This window comes from Musca vetustissima, unplaced genomic scaffold (assembly GCF_032173495.1).
Source record: "Musca vetustissima isolate MV318-11 ecotype Yass unplaced genomic scaffold, APGP_CSIRO_Mvet_v1 utg4044, whole genome shotgun sequence".
Classification (NCBI taxonomy): domain Eukaryota; kingdom Metazoa; phylum Arthropoda; class Insecta; order Diptera; family Muscidae; genus Musca; species Musca vetustissima.
Window position 1 is genome coordinate 19,778 of NW_026876825.1, and position 16,227 is coordinate 36,004.

The following is a 16,227-nucleotide window of genomic DNA, read 5'->3' on the forward strand; positions in this document are numbered from 1 at the left end:
GTTTGCGTACGACGTCGCTTGAGTCTTGGCAGAACGACGATTAACAAGCGAATTTTATGAAGGCTGGAGTCTTGGAGGCTTCCCACTGTTCTTTTGAATCTCTCTCTTTTTTATTATTTTTTTTTTTCGTTTTTCCATATATAGTTCCTTTGCTCCATATAGTTCCTTTGATCCATATAGTACCTTTGCTCCATATAATTCCTTTAGTCCATACAATTTCTTTGCTCCATATAGTTCCGACTCCTACATAGTTCTTTTGAATCTCTCTCTTTCATCATTCTTTTTTTCGTTTTTCCATATATAGTTCCTTTGCTCCATATAGTTCCTTTGCTCTTTATAGTTCCTTTGCTCCATACAGTTCCTTTGCTTCAAATAGTTCAAAAAAGGAACTGGATCAGAGAAAGGAATTATATTAATTAAAGAACTGGAACTAGTTCCGTTCGTTCCTTTCTCGGAATAGTTCCAATGAACTAGTTCGTTCCGGAACCAAATCTAATATAGATAGGAAATGAGAAAAATCACTCAACAATGTTAAGGCAGGAAAACTTGGCAGCTAATTTTTGTGGATTATTGGCGAGCCAGGGATACACAGGTATTTATTTGGTTAATTGATTATGGAATAACTTATTTTCTTTTTGTTTTCCTCGTAAAGAAAAGTCACTGGAATGGCGAGTATTAGGGCAAGAAAAGGATGGTTCTATGCTGGCCTCCTGGCAATTTGAAAAGGTGGATAGCGGAAAAAGAGAGACTTGCATCGGACACTTCAACCCAAATACCAAAACACTGCGTATTCTGCATCGACTAAAAGAATGTGTCGAAGTTGTGCAGGCCACCGTAAATAATTCGGTCAGTCTTCTGGCCTACGTTGTAAAAAAAGTGTTTGATGAAACAGAGTGTGAATCGGACGCTTGTCAGCCTGGTCGCTCTTATTACTATGCATATATTGTTGAAGTACGATCTAAAGAACTGAGTCCCGAATGCACATCCTTACTGAAGGTACCGAGTAAGCGTCAAGTATTAACGCAATTCTTGTGGCGCACAGAAAACCGATTTGATAAGGTTTGGCAAGATAAACTTCTGGTACTAACACATGGAATAAGTAAGTAATTCTCTATGCACACTCATTAATGTTCCTAATAATAATAAATATTTGTTCAAGGCATTCTCCAGTACACATGTACAATTAAAACAAGAGATCTCACGGCACTTACTTTGGATTTTGCCAACGATGATGAATGGTATCTGGATCCATCAATATTGACAGCTGAGTGCTTAGTAAAAAAATTTACTTGGGCCCAATGGGATAGTGACAACCAAGCTCTTTACTACATACATATGAAACCAAAGGCGAAGAGCATTTCACTTATGGAATCTGATGGCGACAATGAAAACAGTGAGAATGTAATGAGTCCAACATTATCAGCATTTCAGTTTAACGACAAGTTACCAACAGAAACGGTGGTAGGTATATATAAATTATTTAATAGCTGGACTGACTATACAGTTTACTTTGTTTCTTCGCACGAATCTGACTTTTCCAGTTGAATATACCCTTAAATTTGCCCAAATTACCAACTGGTTCATTCCATGACGACGATGATCCTACTTATGAGGATGACGTAGTACCACTCAGAGTTCACGACACGTCTTTAAACCTAATTATATTGGCCGATTCTAGTGGAATGCTTTTCGTTTGCCATTATTATCTGTACCAACCAATACAGCCAAAAAATGTCGACGAAAGTGAAACACCATCTGCTGGAAGCTCAACGACGGCATCATCAGCAACATCTGCAAATGGTCGGAAAGTTGATGTCCATTTCGCTTACTCCGTTACTTTGCTGCATCATGGCTGTGTTGTGCATTGTGTAATGCCAGGTGTGCCTTGGGAGAAGGCCCGCCTGTTAAAGCCCACTTTTGCTTTACATGGCTCCCATCACTTGCTTGTATTTCAGCCAGATTTGTTTGTTCATCTTTTGGACGTTGGTTTGACACATGAACCTTGTTGTCACATAGTATGCCCGGCTCACAACCGAAATCCACTAACCCACCTTGTTCCATGCCGAAAATGGGGTTCCATGGCATATGATACGGCCACATTGGATTTAGTGTCGTTGTCCGTACCACGTTCGCACCTTATAGAAGCATTTCGAAATGATACTTCCGTTGATAATAGATTAAGTATAATACATCATTTTTTGGTTCACGCCTCGAACGATCAATTGGATGTATTGTCAGAACTTTTAAGTATTATAATGGAACGACCATTGTCCTTGGATACCGTTGCTTTACTAAAAGAGTCTCTAGTTGCTGGCAGTTATGCGGCAGCATTACGCGGCCTACCATCAGATGCCATAAGTATGTCGAAGTTCTTGCCGCTAACTACAGCTGACGCATCAAAACCGATACAGGCAAGAGTGGCCGATATTAGCGTTGGTATCTCTCATGAGAGTCTGTGGAATACTAGTATGATGCTATTGTCCCCGCAACAACGTCTGTCGCCGTATAAAGCTGATATTTGGACTCGTCTGTGGGAACACCTAAACGATGCTGGACAAAAAGAAAATTCGAATTGTGCGAATAGGCGCTTCACCGTAGAGCAAGTCAGTGAGAAATTGATGTTTTCCTTGGCCTGCTACCAGCCAGAAGCATTGTCAAGATGCACAACACCCCAAACGACTACTCCTGGTGCAGGTAGCGGGGGTTGTGGACTTAATGACTTTTCTACGGCAAGTCGTCGCAGTTGCAATGAAGTTATGCCATTTATAGAAGTTGAATCGTGCACTGCAACCAAACAGGAGCATGTTATGTCAGTGGTGAGATCTTAAAAGACATTATATTATCAATTATTATTTTTATAAATTATGCATCATTCATAGACGTTACGTGAGTTAAGTGTACACTTGGTAAAAAACTCGTCTAAGCCAAACAGTGGATTTCGATGGTTGAAAGAGACTTTCTTTGAAAGATCTCAAGCTCCGGCACATGTGCACGCTGTCGCAACACAGTATGTTGCATCACAATTAGATTTATCTCGCTCCCTTTGTTCATTAGTCTGCCGGGCTGCCGGTTTGGATGCCAGACATGAAACCTTTCGGGGATTTCAATTAATGTAAGGATATAATGTTGTTTAAAATATGATTACATAATTTCTTTTAAAATTTTGCAGAGACCAAATGAGCAATGGTCAACAACATTCGCTTTTTCTTATTTTGGAAAGATATTGTTTGGCTGTAGACTCTATAGCATTCCCTCTACCACAGGGATTTGCCTCATTCTTTACATACCTCGGATACAGGGCTCTAACGTTTGACATGTTTCTGCAATATGTTCAGAATTTTGTTTTCGAACTTCAAATCGATGTTATGAAAGCAATCATAAGCGGTATTTATAATGATTTTGGGTTGCATTGAATACTTTAATAATGATACCTGTTTCATTTATAGATATTGATGACTCAAAAGATGGTATCGAAAAGAAATTGTCATTGTTGTCTGCATTACCAAAGCAACGTGCTCAACGTTTACTTAAAAATTGGAACCACCCTGAAAGTTTAATGATTAGAGGCCGAGAACACGCAGCGAATATTCTATCAGGCAACCCCGTACAACAACGGAAGGGAAGTGTTTGTAATATGAACTCCCAACAACGAACGAATGTTCGAAATGGTAAGCCAAAAACGATTTATTTTATCTGTCTACTTAGTAGACTATACTATATCAGTGCCGAATTTCGAACATAACCTACTTTACGACTTGTTTTTAATATTTTACGCTGTTGTCAACATTCATAGTATCGATTTATTGTATAAATACGACAGTAAATTATTTTTGACATGAATTAATTAATTTATCGTGTTTTTAGTTCGTAAAGAAAAAAGGTTGTGCTGCAACTTTATGAAATATTGGACATCGATTTAAATAAGCAGATGATTTCTTTTAAATCTAATTTTCAATTTCAATATATTTATTTTTTCATGAATGGGAACCTAGCAACAACCACTATACATCTACTACTCCAAAATCTTAAACCTTACAATAGATTTATCTTAACATAAAATTTTAAAAAAAAACATGAATAAGTAATTAATTTAAATTTTAACATTAAATCACAGTAGGATGTATAAAAAATAATTAAGTAAATCAGCTATGCAACAACAATATCAGGGCAAGTAATACAAAAGAAAGTACATCAAAATCCATGCAAATTAGGATATTCAATCAAAGCTTTCTAATAACATTTAATGGGACCACTGAATGCCTGAGACCCTGTGGTAAACCATTGAATACTCGAGCAATTCTTACATGAAAGGATTTCTCCAACAAAGGGGTCAAACGAAGAACGTTAATTTGTGTATTCCTTACAGACCTACTAAATGAGAACAGCTGCAACACGGAGGGTGTGGCTTGGCTTTTACACGTTTTAAAGAAAAAAAATCATACACCTAATGCACAAAAAGTGATCAAAGGAACTACCCAGAAATTGTTTAACATACGGAGAAACGTGATCACGCAGCTTCAACACAAACACAAAACGTATGACTCGATAAAACAAGAGTCTAAGTTTGTGTACGACGTAGCCACAACTACCACTAACAATTTCAATACAATACAAAAAGTGTGGCATTATCAGCGCATGTATCACCTGAATTCTTATATCCCTTGAATTGACATGAACATCAAACACCAAACCATTATCAAGCAACAAACCAAGACACTTAATTAATCTTACAACATATATTGAGACACTACATATGGAAATATTTATAATATTAACTTGCTTTTTGACAAAAATCATAGTTTTAGTTTTTTGAGTATTTATTGAAAGCCCATTATTCGTTAACCACGTGACTAGCACATTAACATTAAAATCAATTTAAGACTGCAAAACATAAATGAACACATTTTCCCCTTTAAAGAATATTTGTATATCACCATCAAAAGCAAACGACATACAATTCCTACTATTAATACAACTGAATAAATCATTAACATACATTACGAACAACAGGGGGCCCAGAACAGATCCTAGAGGCACACCACTACTCAAAGACAACATACTGGAAACACAATTTTTATATCTTACGTATTGCTTTCCACCAAATAAATATGAAAATATCAGTTTACACGCTGAGGTCGAAAAATTAAAAAATTGATGCAGCTTACTTACTAGCATTGAGTGATTGATTCTGTCAAATGTCTTTTCAAGGTCCAGCGACAGCAACACACAACAACCATCCCCACCAACTGACTTTCTTATATTGTCAGTTAAACTAACAAGTAGGGACGTGGTACTCCGATGATGTCTAAACCCATATTGACTATCATAGAATAATGATCGCTGGTTAACATACGCAAGAATTTGCTCTTTCAAAACACGCTCAACCATTCTAAAGAGTATTGGCATTATGGATATCGGCCTATACTCTCTTACATCATTACTTTTACGTATAGACACAATTTTCCCTATCTTACAAACCTCAGGAAAAACAGACACTGTTATCATGGTATTTACAACATGCAACAAATGACGTTCCACTAGGAAACAGAAACTTAAGGTGAAAACCATCATACCCGATAGCTTAAGACTTAATCTTTCTAAACCCATCTACAATTTCAACAAAATCAACAATACGAAACGAAAAACCATCATAAACACTCTCAGGAACATACGAAACATTAACTGGATCAACAGATTGATTATACACAAAATCAAAATTCAGTCGATCAACATCTACACCATCCACTTCATTGTCATTCTCTTTTATTCCACTCTTATTCAAAATCACCCATAAATCTTTCGTTGTTTTATTGGCAAACATATGTCTGTGGGCTACGGCTACGTCCGTCTGTCCGTCTGTAGATGTTAAATTGTAAACAAAGTACAGGTCGCATTTATGATCCGAATTAGATGAAATTTGGCACATCTCATTTGTTTGGCCCAAGGATCTCTCTATTGAAATTGGGAAAAATTCAGATTTATATCCCATATATATTTTGTGATTTAATGTAAACGGTCCCTATATATCTTTCGATTTGCACGAAAATTGGCACATCGTAATGAATTAGGTCTAGAATGATGTGTGTAAAATTTCATAAAAATCGGTTCTGATTTAGATATAGCTCCTATATATATCTTCGTCCGATTTAAGGTAAATTGTGTACCAAAGTCCCTATATATCTTTCGATTTGCACGAAATTTGGCACAGCGTAATGAATAAGGTCCAGAATGATGCGTGCCAAGTTTCGTGAAAATCGGTTCAGATTTAGATATAGCTCCCATATATATCTTCGTCCGATTTAAGGTAAATTGTGTACCAAAGTCCCTATATATCTTTCGATTTGTACGAAACTTGTCACAGCGTAATGAATAAGGTCAAGAATGATGTATGCCAAGTTTCGTGAAAAAATATATATAGCTCCCATATATATCTTCGTCCGATTTAAGGTGTGTACCAAAGTCCCTACATAATATTTGTACGAAATTTGGCACAGTGCAATGAATAAGGTCTAGAATGATGTATGCCAAGTTTCGTGAAAATCGGTTCATATTTAGATATAGCTCCCATATATATCTTCGTCCGATTTAAGGTAAATTGTGTACCAAAGTCCCTATATATCTTTCGGTTTGTACGAAATTTGGCACAGTGTAATGAATAAGGTCTAGAATGATGTGTGCCAAGTTTCGTGACAATCGGTTCAGATTTAGATATAGCTCCCATATATACTTTTACATTTAAAATATATCTCTTCTTTTGCAAATTTTTGGTTATCCTATGTACCGTTGGCAAACAATTGATGTCATATATATATTGTTTTTGTAAATGGTGCAGACAAAGTCCCTATATATCTTTCGATTTGCCGAAATTTGGGTTAAAATTAGAATGTGTGTTTTTCCTGAAAAGTCTTAGATATATCTATATCTGACCAAATGAAAAATTTAGTATCGAGTTGCAGAATGACATGCGGCAAGTCTTTGTTTGTAAAAATGGAGAGAGGGGCAAGGGAATATACCCAAAGTGGTGAAAAAAAATTGCCCCGTCCGACAATTCCTTACTGGTATTATTTTTGATTGTAATCTTTTATTTTTTGCCCACGCAACAAAATGTTGACATTTTATATATATTTAAATGTGAACAAAACAAAAAATGAAAAAAAAAAATTAAAATTTTTGGTCAAGTTAACGCTTTTCAATACGTGCAAAAATATATGCCAAATTGTGTGTGTCCAAAATATTTAAATCGCTTCGTATTTGAAAGGGATTGCAATTGTTGTTCTTGTAAAAAAGAGAACGAATATATTCTACATTTAAAATTACTCTCTTCTTTTGCAAATTTTTGGTTAAACGTTACAATTGATGTCTTTGTTTTTGCTAATATAAATCAGAATTGCTTTTTTTTCTAAACTATGTGCCTTCATATGATTTTAAGTACAAAATTTTAGATTTGTATTCCGACAAAATTTTTTTTTTGACACTGAAAGGGTTAAAAGTGACTTTTTCGTCGATATTGCATTTGCTTTTGTTGATATTGGACTTTTATTTTTCGGAAATAAGATACTGTATCTCCCGAATGCAAGGATGTAGCGACGTCAAATTTTGCTCATATCCTATTTAGGATAGTTACATTAAATCTTTGAACAGAAAATAGTTCAACTGGCACGGGTACAAATTCAGGCCACAAAGGGTAAATAATAATTATTTTTTTTATATATTTAATTTAATGTTTAATATATTTTTCTGTATACCAATTTTCAATGTACTTTTTTTATATACATTTTTGTACTTATTTTATGTCATGATCTTATGTTTAGTATACTTTGAGTCCATGTTAAATTATATATACCTTTATTCTGCTAAATACTACTTCTGCTCGACTTTCGAGTAGAATTTTAGTCTGGAGACAGATTTTTTTTTGGACTTTTGTAGCTAACTGCTGCTTTTGCTAGTTTTCGTTCTGATAATTAGTGAAATGTAGATGGGTTATTATTTATTGTCCGCTTTTATTGTCGTGTTTATTTAATACATTACTTTTTTAATTTATCTTTGAATACATATATGGTCTTCGGACTTTGAAATTACCATGAATAAATAAACATGCTTCATACGCCATGTAGCTTACTTACTAGCATTGAGTGATTGATTCTGTCAAATGTCTTTTCAAGGTCCAGCGACAGCAACACACAACAACCATCCCCACCAACTGACTTTCTTATATTGTCAGTTAAACTAACAAGTAGGGACGTGGTACTCCGATGATGTCTAAACCCATATTGACTATCATAAAATAATGATCGCTGGTTAACATACGCAAGAATTTGCTCTTTCAAAACACGCTCAACCATTCTAAAGAGTATTTATTATCATGGTATTTACAACATGCAACAAATGACGTTCCACTTAAGGAAACAGAAACTTAAGGTGAAAACCATCATACCCGATAGCTTAAGGCTTAATCTTTCTAAACCCATCTACAATTTCAACAAAATCAACAATACGAAACGAAAAACCACCATAAACACTCTCAGGAACATACGAAACATTAACTGGATCAACAGATTGATTATACACAAAATCAAAATTCAGTCGATCAACATCTACACCATCCACTTCATTGTCATTCTCTTTTATTCCACTCTTATTCAAAATCACCCATAAATCTTTTGTTGTTTTATTGGCAAACATATGTCTGTGGGCTACGGCTCTATTACGCTTTTATACACTTCTATCTTACAATAATCTCTCAATATCTCTCTAATAATGAATTCTTTATATTATTTTTGTGATTGCGTAATCTTTTGGCACATTTTTTGCCCACAGGCAACAAAATGTTCTAGAGCTTATATTTAATACGTGGCAAGTAAATTAAAATTTTTTGGATTACATATGTTAAGAACAGATCATGGACGAAAAAAAATGAAAAATCTAAAAAATTAAAATTTTTGGTCAAGTTATACGCTTTTCAATACATAGATGAGTGCAAAAATATATACAGTACCAAATTGTGTGTACAGTCCAAAATATTTAAATCGCTTCGTATTTGAAAGGTACGAATTGTACCCTCTAAATTGTTGTTGAGTCTTGTAAAAAAGAACCTAAGGAATAATTAACCCTTTCAGTCTTTTTGTCGAATATATTCTACATTTAAAATTACTCTCTTCTTTTGCAAATTTTTGGTTATCCTATGTACCGTTACAATTGATGTCTTTGTTTTTGCTGAAAGACAGACAAAACTGTCCGAGGGTTAAAATTAGAATTGCTTTTTTTTCTAAACTATGTGCCTTCATATGATTTTAAGTACAAAATTTTAGATTTGTATTCCGACAAAATTTTTTTTTGACACTGAAAGGGTTAAAAGTGACTTTTTCGTCGATATTGCATTTGCTTTTGTTGATATTGGACTTTTATTTTTCGGAAATAAGATACTGTATCTCCCGAATGCAAGGATGTAGCGACGTCAAATTTTGCTCATATCCTATTTAGGATAGTTACATTAAATCTGTGAACAGAAAATAGTTCAACTGGCACGGGTACAAATTCAGGCCACAAAGGGTTAATAATCAGCCTTATTCTGGATGTCAATAATTGAACAACATTTTTGTGTGAATATATTCTGAATGAAGTTCGAAAGCGAAAAAATCCGCTTTGGGGAAAAATTATATTCTGGATTACAGTGAGTAGGAGAATGAGATGAAATTTTGTGCGAATTTTTTCGCTAATAAATTCAAAGTGAGTTGACTACAAAAACATAAATAATAAATATTTTTATGAAAAATATTAACACAATACTTATTCTATGACGATTTAGAATATTATAAATGATAGTAAGCAAATATTTATCTGGAAAACAGCAAATAAAATGCCTTTGGAAATCCTATTGATAATGATGCATGCTGAACCAAATATTGCCAAGGAATGTATAAAGGTAATAATGAATATTTAAGTCGAGTTTGATGCATTTTGGAGACGAAAAACAGACATTTTGGGAGAGGATCTGTATCTCAAGAAAAAAATTATAGAAAACGCTTAACAGTGAAAAACTTAAATAAAAATTATGAAAAAAAAAATACAAAAAAATTTTTTTTTTTCAAAATTATCGTTTGCATTATTTGAAGGAAGAAATAAAGGAGTAGGAGCATAACAGGCCACTTTAAGAATTTGGAGAGATAAAATATCGAAATTAAAAAAAGGCACACAATTATGTGCCTGTGTTTTTCCCATCATAAAAAAATGTTCTTTTATTTGTAATCTATTGTAGTTGTTGTACCAAAATGCATCAAAACAATGAACAGCTGTTTCACATGTCATATTGTAGGTAGCCATATTTTCAAACTTTAATTAATTTTCTTTTAATTACAAGGCATTTATAAAGCGGATTCTTGATATTTCACATTTATATTGTTATAAAGTTTAAACCACAATAACAAGTAACAATTTTTAATAAAATAATCAATAAATAAAATATTGAAAAATATTACACAATTAAATTACAATGGGGCAACACACATTACAACTTAAATTACAATATGGCAACACACATTACAACTTAAATTATAATATGGCAACACGAATCTTTTTTTCAACCACCATTTTCGAAAACTCGAATCCGCATCTCGCATTTTTTGCGTCTCCCTATTCATTCAGAATAAGGCGAGAATGTGAAAGCGAAAATTTTTGTATGTGCGAGATATCTCCCAGCGAATATCCAGAATAAGGCTGAATAATTATTTTTTTATATATTTAATTTAATGTTTAATATATTTTTCTGTATACCAATTTTCAAGGTACTTTTTTTATATACATTTTTGTACTTATTTTATGTCATGATCTTATGTTTTGTATACTTTGAGTCCATGTTAAATTATATATACCTTTATTCTACTAAATACTACTTCTGCTCGACTTTCGAGTAGAATTTTAGTCTGGAGACAGATTGTTTTTTTTTTGGACTTTTGTAGCTAACTGCTGCTTTTGCTAGTTTTCGTTCTGATAATTAGTGAAATGTAGATGGGTTATTATTTATTGTCCGCTTTTATTGTCGTGTTTATTTAATACATTACTTTTTTAATTTATCTTTGAATACATATATGGTCTTCGGACTTTGAAATTACCATGAATAAATAAACATGCTTCATACGCCATATCTCTTAATGATAGATGATAACATATATCTGGAGACTTAAACAAATCATTCCTATCAATTCTACAAAAACGCATTTTAATTGGAACAACACTATCAGCCTTATTCTGGATATTCGCTGGGAGATATCTCGCATGCACAAAAATTTTCGCTTTCACATTCTCGCCTTATTCTGAATGAATAGGGAGACGCAAAAAATGCGAGATGCGGATTCGACTTTTCGAAAATGGTGGTTGAAAAAAAGATTCGTGTTGCCATATTATAATTTACGTTGTAATGTGTGTTGCCATATTGTAATTTAAGTTGCAATGTATGTTGCCCCATTGTATTTTAATTGTGTAATATTTTTCAATATTTTATTTATTGATTATTTTATTAAAAATTGTTACTTGTTATTGTTGTTTAAACTTTATAACAATACAAATGTGAAATATCAAGAATCCGCTTTATAAATGCTTTGTAATTAAAAGAAAATTAATTAAAGTTTGAAAATATAGCAACCTCCAATATGACATGTGAAACAGCTGTTCATTGTTTTGATGCAATTTGGTACAACAACTACAATAGATTACAAATAAAAGAACATTTTTTATGATGGCAAAAACACAGGCACATAATTGTGTGCCTTTTAATTTAATTTCGATATTTTATCTCTCCAAATTCTTAAAGTGACCTAAAGTGATAATTTTGAAAAAAAAAAAAATATTTTTGTAGTTTTTTTGTGTTGTTTCATAATTTATATTTAAGTTTTCATTGTTAAGCGGCTCATTAGGCAAATTTGGTTTTTCTATAATTTTTTTCTTGAGAGACAGATCCTCACCCAAAATGTCTGTTTTTCGCCTTCCAAATGCATCAAACTCGACTTAAATATTCATTATTACCTTTATACATTCCTTGGCAATATTTGGTTCATTTTATTTGCTGTTTTCCAGATAAATATTTGCTTACTATCATTTATAATATTCTAAATCGTCATAGAATAAGTATTGTGTTAATATTTTTCATAAAAATATTTATTACTTATGTTTTTGTAGTCAACTCACTTTGAATTTATTAGCGAAAAATTTCGCACAAAATTTCATCTCATTCTCCTACTCCCTGTAATCCAGAATACCTAATTTTTCCCCAAAGCGGATTTTTTCGCTTTCGAACTTCATTCAGAATAAGGCGAAAGCGAGAATGCGAAAAAATTCACACAAAAATGTTGTTCAGAATAAGACGAAGGGGAAGAGCGAGTAAATTCACGTGGAATTGACATCCAGAATAAGGCTGTATGTATATAGCGTAAACCACGGTTGAGTACATCTACCTCATAATCAATATCATTCACACTATATAATTCATCCAATCCACACACATCAAAAGCATCACAGCGCCACAGGATCAACTGAGCTGTAACCCGCATATTCATAAAACTGCTTAACACGATGACAAGGCAAATATAGAGACAAAAATATAAAGGAGTGGTCTGAAATACCAGGACACGAAAATTGATTTGATAAATCCAACAAATCAACACACGAAAAAAAACCAATAATGAAGTGGAAGCATGAGCAACATCAATATGCGTTGGCTTTGAGTTATGTACAACCGACAAATTCATTCATCCCTTACAACTAAACTACGAGACAAATTATTATCCCATAACAATTACATTAGAATATCTTACAACAATATCAGAAATTTCATCCTCCATGGCTGCATGGGAGCATAACCAAAGCTTTCGGGCTATCTGCACTCAATAGCTTGAATTTGGGAATCTTTTGACATCTCCACAGCCTCTCTCGTGTACACAGAGTTAAACTTGACCAACACAGATTTGCCCTTTGCTATGTAGCAGCAATGGTTAATATCGTAAGGCTTAATATCAATGCCACACAATGATGCAATTTTAACTTCTCACAAAGACACCAGTAACATCGCCAAGGAACAACGGCTCACGGCGCTTTTGGTAGTTCGCCATTAAAATACCTCTCGTGTATACAGAGTTAAACTTGACCAACACAGATTTCTCCTTTGCTATGTAGCAGCAATGGTTAATACGATTTAAATGGGAACATCATACTCCTGTTCTTATACAAAAAAAATATATGCTGCTCCTTAGTAACATTAACGCAGCTAATGTGAAAAAAGAATCACATAAACAACATCCAAAACTATTCTGGTTTCCCTTAACAGCACTGCTACATGTAGGGCACGTATATGTATTGCAAAGATAAACAGAACTCAGTTCTAGATACAAGGTATCAAAAAGGAAACAGATGACCACAACAACAATTCGAAGATCAGCACTACTTAATTTTGTTTCCAATTAATGTTTAGTACATAAACAGTTTTTGACCAAACAAGATCAAGCGGCAATTAAACCATTATTATTCTTCTTTTTGCATAAACAAGCGTGCAGCTTTAGCAGTTTGACTAATATTTGTTAATGGGAAACAATAAGACAAATCTCCATTTACAGCTGACGTCCGCAATGTGAATGATTAATTACATATGATAAATATTTCTTTGTTCTAAAAAAACAATACATTTTATTTCTTGTAGAAATTAGAGATTCAATTAGTGTATTCGGATATAAAATATCCTTACAAGTGCAAATTATTTCATATACTATTTCCTGGAAGTGTTCGAAGAATTAAATTGTGGCTATAAAACGTCGAAATAACATTCAGAGTACAACGTAAAACTACAAACAAAAATTGTAATCTTGGACAAAGAAGCAACAGAAAAATTTATGACGAAAATTCCTTCAGTATCAATATTCGTTTTATTGAAAGTGAAATAAAAAAGCTTAAAACTCAATAATAATTATTATGTTAATAGTATTAAATTGAAAACGCCAGAGATATTTTGTTCAAAATTTAATATTTAATTTTAAGGGTCGTACCTACGAATTTATTCACCTCAAAAGTTAAATACATGTATTTAAAATAATGTTACCCAAATACGCATTGCGTATAAAAATATAAAATTGAAAATTTTCAACATTGACAATGTGTATTTTGGAATTTTTGTTTTTTGAAAATAGAGTTCCAGTCATTGAAAATTTTGTTTTTCTATAAATGAAAACATTTTTCGATCAATTAAAAAATGTTTTCATCCATTTTTGCCATTTTCAATTTCAATAATAATTAACTGTGGTTAATATAAACTGATCTCATGTTAAGAAGCTCACTTCGATTATATCGGCACATGACATGTTAGACACATTAAAGTCATTGAATAAGTTTGTATTGACTTTTCATATGTAATATTAATATATTAAAAGTGGCTTGTCATGTAGATTTTCTGGACTAACACAATGTATATATGAAATACATAAATATAACAAAATAATTGTTTATGTAGGCGTTAAAACTCTATTTCGTAAATATTATTCTATTTGCATTTCTTGCCTGGCTGAAAACAACGATATATTCTGTCACAATCAAAATATATAACATGTACAAAATATCTTACTTTCTTATTTTAGATTTAGATCTTATTAGGAAAACTTCAAAACGTCAGTGTCACGCAATTTCGCTTTTAATAATAATCCTGTTTTCCCTAACATTAGGACTTTTGGTATTATGTTTCAGGATTACCTTTAAGATGTGACCAAATTTGAAGAAATGGTAAGAATTATATAAATGTTTGTCGGTTCATTTAAATATGTCGTCCACTTAGACCAGTTAAGAGGTGTTCGGTGTTGTCGATAGTGTAACATGTGTAGTTGAACATAATATGTGCCATTTAAATCTTTTATTTGCAAATACACATTCTAACTAAATAAATCTTTCATTGTATTTCAGGAATTGCCGCAGACAAACTGTCACCATTGGATTCATTTTTGGATCTTCTAACTGCCAAAGCTAGTCTAAACGAATTGGATTACAATTTACTTATTGAAACTACAGTGTCATCCATGGATCATTTGAATACAAATTAATTGTGTGCCATCGTATTTTCTCCATATGTGCTAAAATCATCTAAAATAGGCATTTGCATTTAAGATATTATTATTTATATTTCATTGGTATAATAACATATTTAGAATTATATACAAGTATATATTAGAGGCTTATAATACGCTTATTTATTTAATATATCATGGCATTATATCAAACACTAATGTATTTTAAGAACATACAAAATATTTCATGGCAAACATAGCAGTGTAAATGTTTGCCTTCTAGAGCCATTGACATATATTTTGACATTCCTTTTTTGTTTTGCTACTTATTATGAACGTATATTTTGTTATTTGTTTTTGTTGATATATTATTTCAAATAAATCTCGATGTTTTTCTTTTTCAAAAAATATGCTTTTTATAGATATACAATAAAATAATGTTGTGGTGAGTTCCATTTTATATGCCAAATAATTGAAGAAATTTTCAGGTACAAATGTACAATAATGTACCGTATCGGATGTATAATCCCACGGCAGCTGGTTCTTTGTACCGGATTGACTCGGAGATGGGCTCCGACCAGAGGCTGCCACCTCAACAATTACATGTTCGTCATTTTTGTCATGGGAGCGGCATTTTATCCCGGAATGCCTGCTCCGAACCCTACTGGTGCCGGGATTGAAAGTAACCCCGGACCTTGGTTCTGCAGTGTTTACAGAAACCGCATCCACCACAGATCTGTCTCGGTTAGATGCAATGGATGTGGAGAATGGGTGCATTTTCGAGGCTAATCTGGACTGAACAGGATCCAGGAGTACTGCGAAAGGAGTTACGTCGCTTCATGCTGCGCTAGCACGTCTCCCAGTGTGTATCAAGAGTCGTCGTCCGATTCATCATCCGAATCGTCATCGTCGGAGTACGAGACACCCCCGCAGTCTCCCCAACAGCAAAATGCGCAGCATTTAACACCACATATTGCTGTTCCGCGCCTTGAAAATGCATCGTTTTTGCAGTTTAAGTGCGACGGTCTTCGCAACAAAATCAGCGAAGTTGTTGAATTTATGATTCGAAAGAGAATAATGGTCGGTGCGATCCAAGAAACCAAGCTAACTGAGAACTGTAGCTTACAGACTCTAGTGACCCATACATGGAATGTATGGGCGTAGAAGTCAAGTGTGGAACTGCCGAGGTAGAGGT

The 16,227-nt window shown here is 33.3% G+C and overlaps 1 protein-coding gene across 1 annotated transcript; it reads left to right on the forward strand.

The window, feature by feature from the left end:
* Positions 1-528: 528 nt before the first annotated feature.
* Positions 529-15,096, forward strand: LOC133321369 (protein pigeon). The gene is made up of 8 exons (XM_061530457.1): positions 529-592; positions 653-1,099; positions 1,160-1,461; positions 1,542-2,816; positions 2,880-3,112; positions 3,170-3,384; positions 3,447-3,668; positions 14,932-15,096. Exons 1-8 carry the CDS (start codon positions 529-531, stop codon positions 15,066-15,068), a joined length of 2,895 nt encoding a protein of 964 aa, XP_061386441.1. The 3' UTR covers positions 15,069-15,096.
* The last annotated feature ends 1,131 nt before the right edge of the window (positions 15,097-16,227 follow it).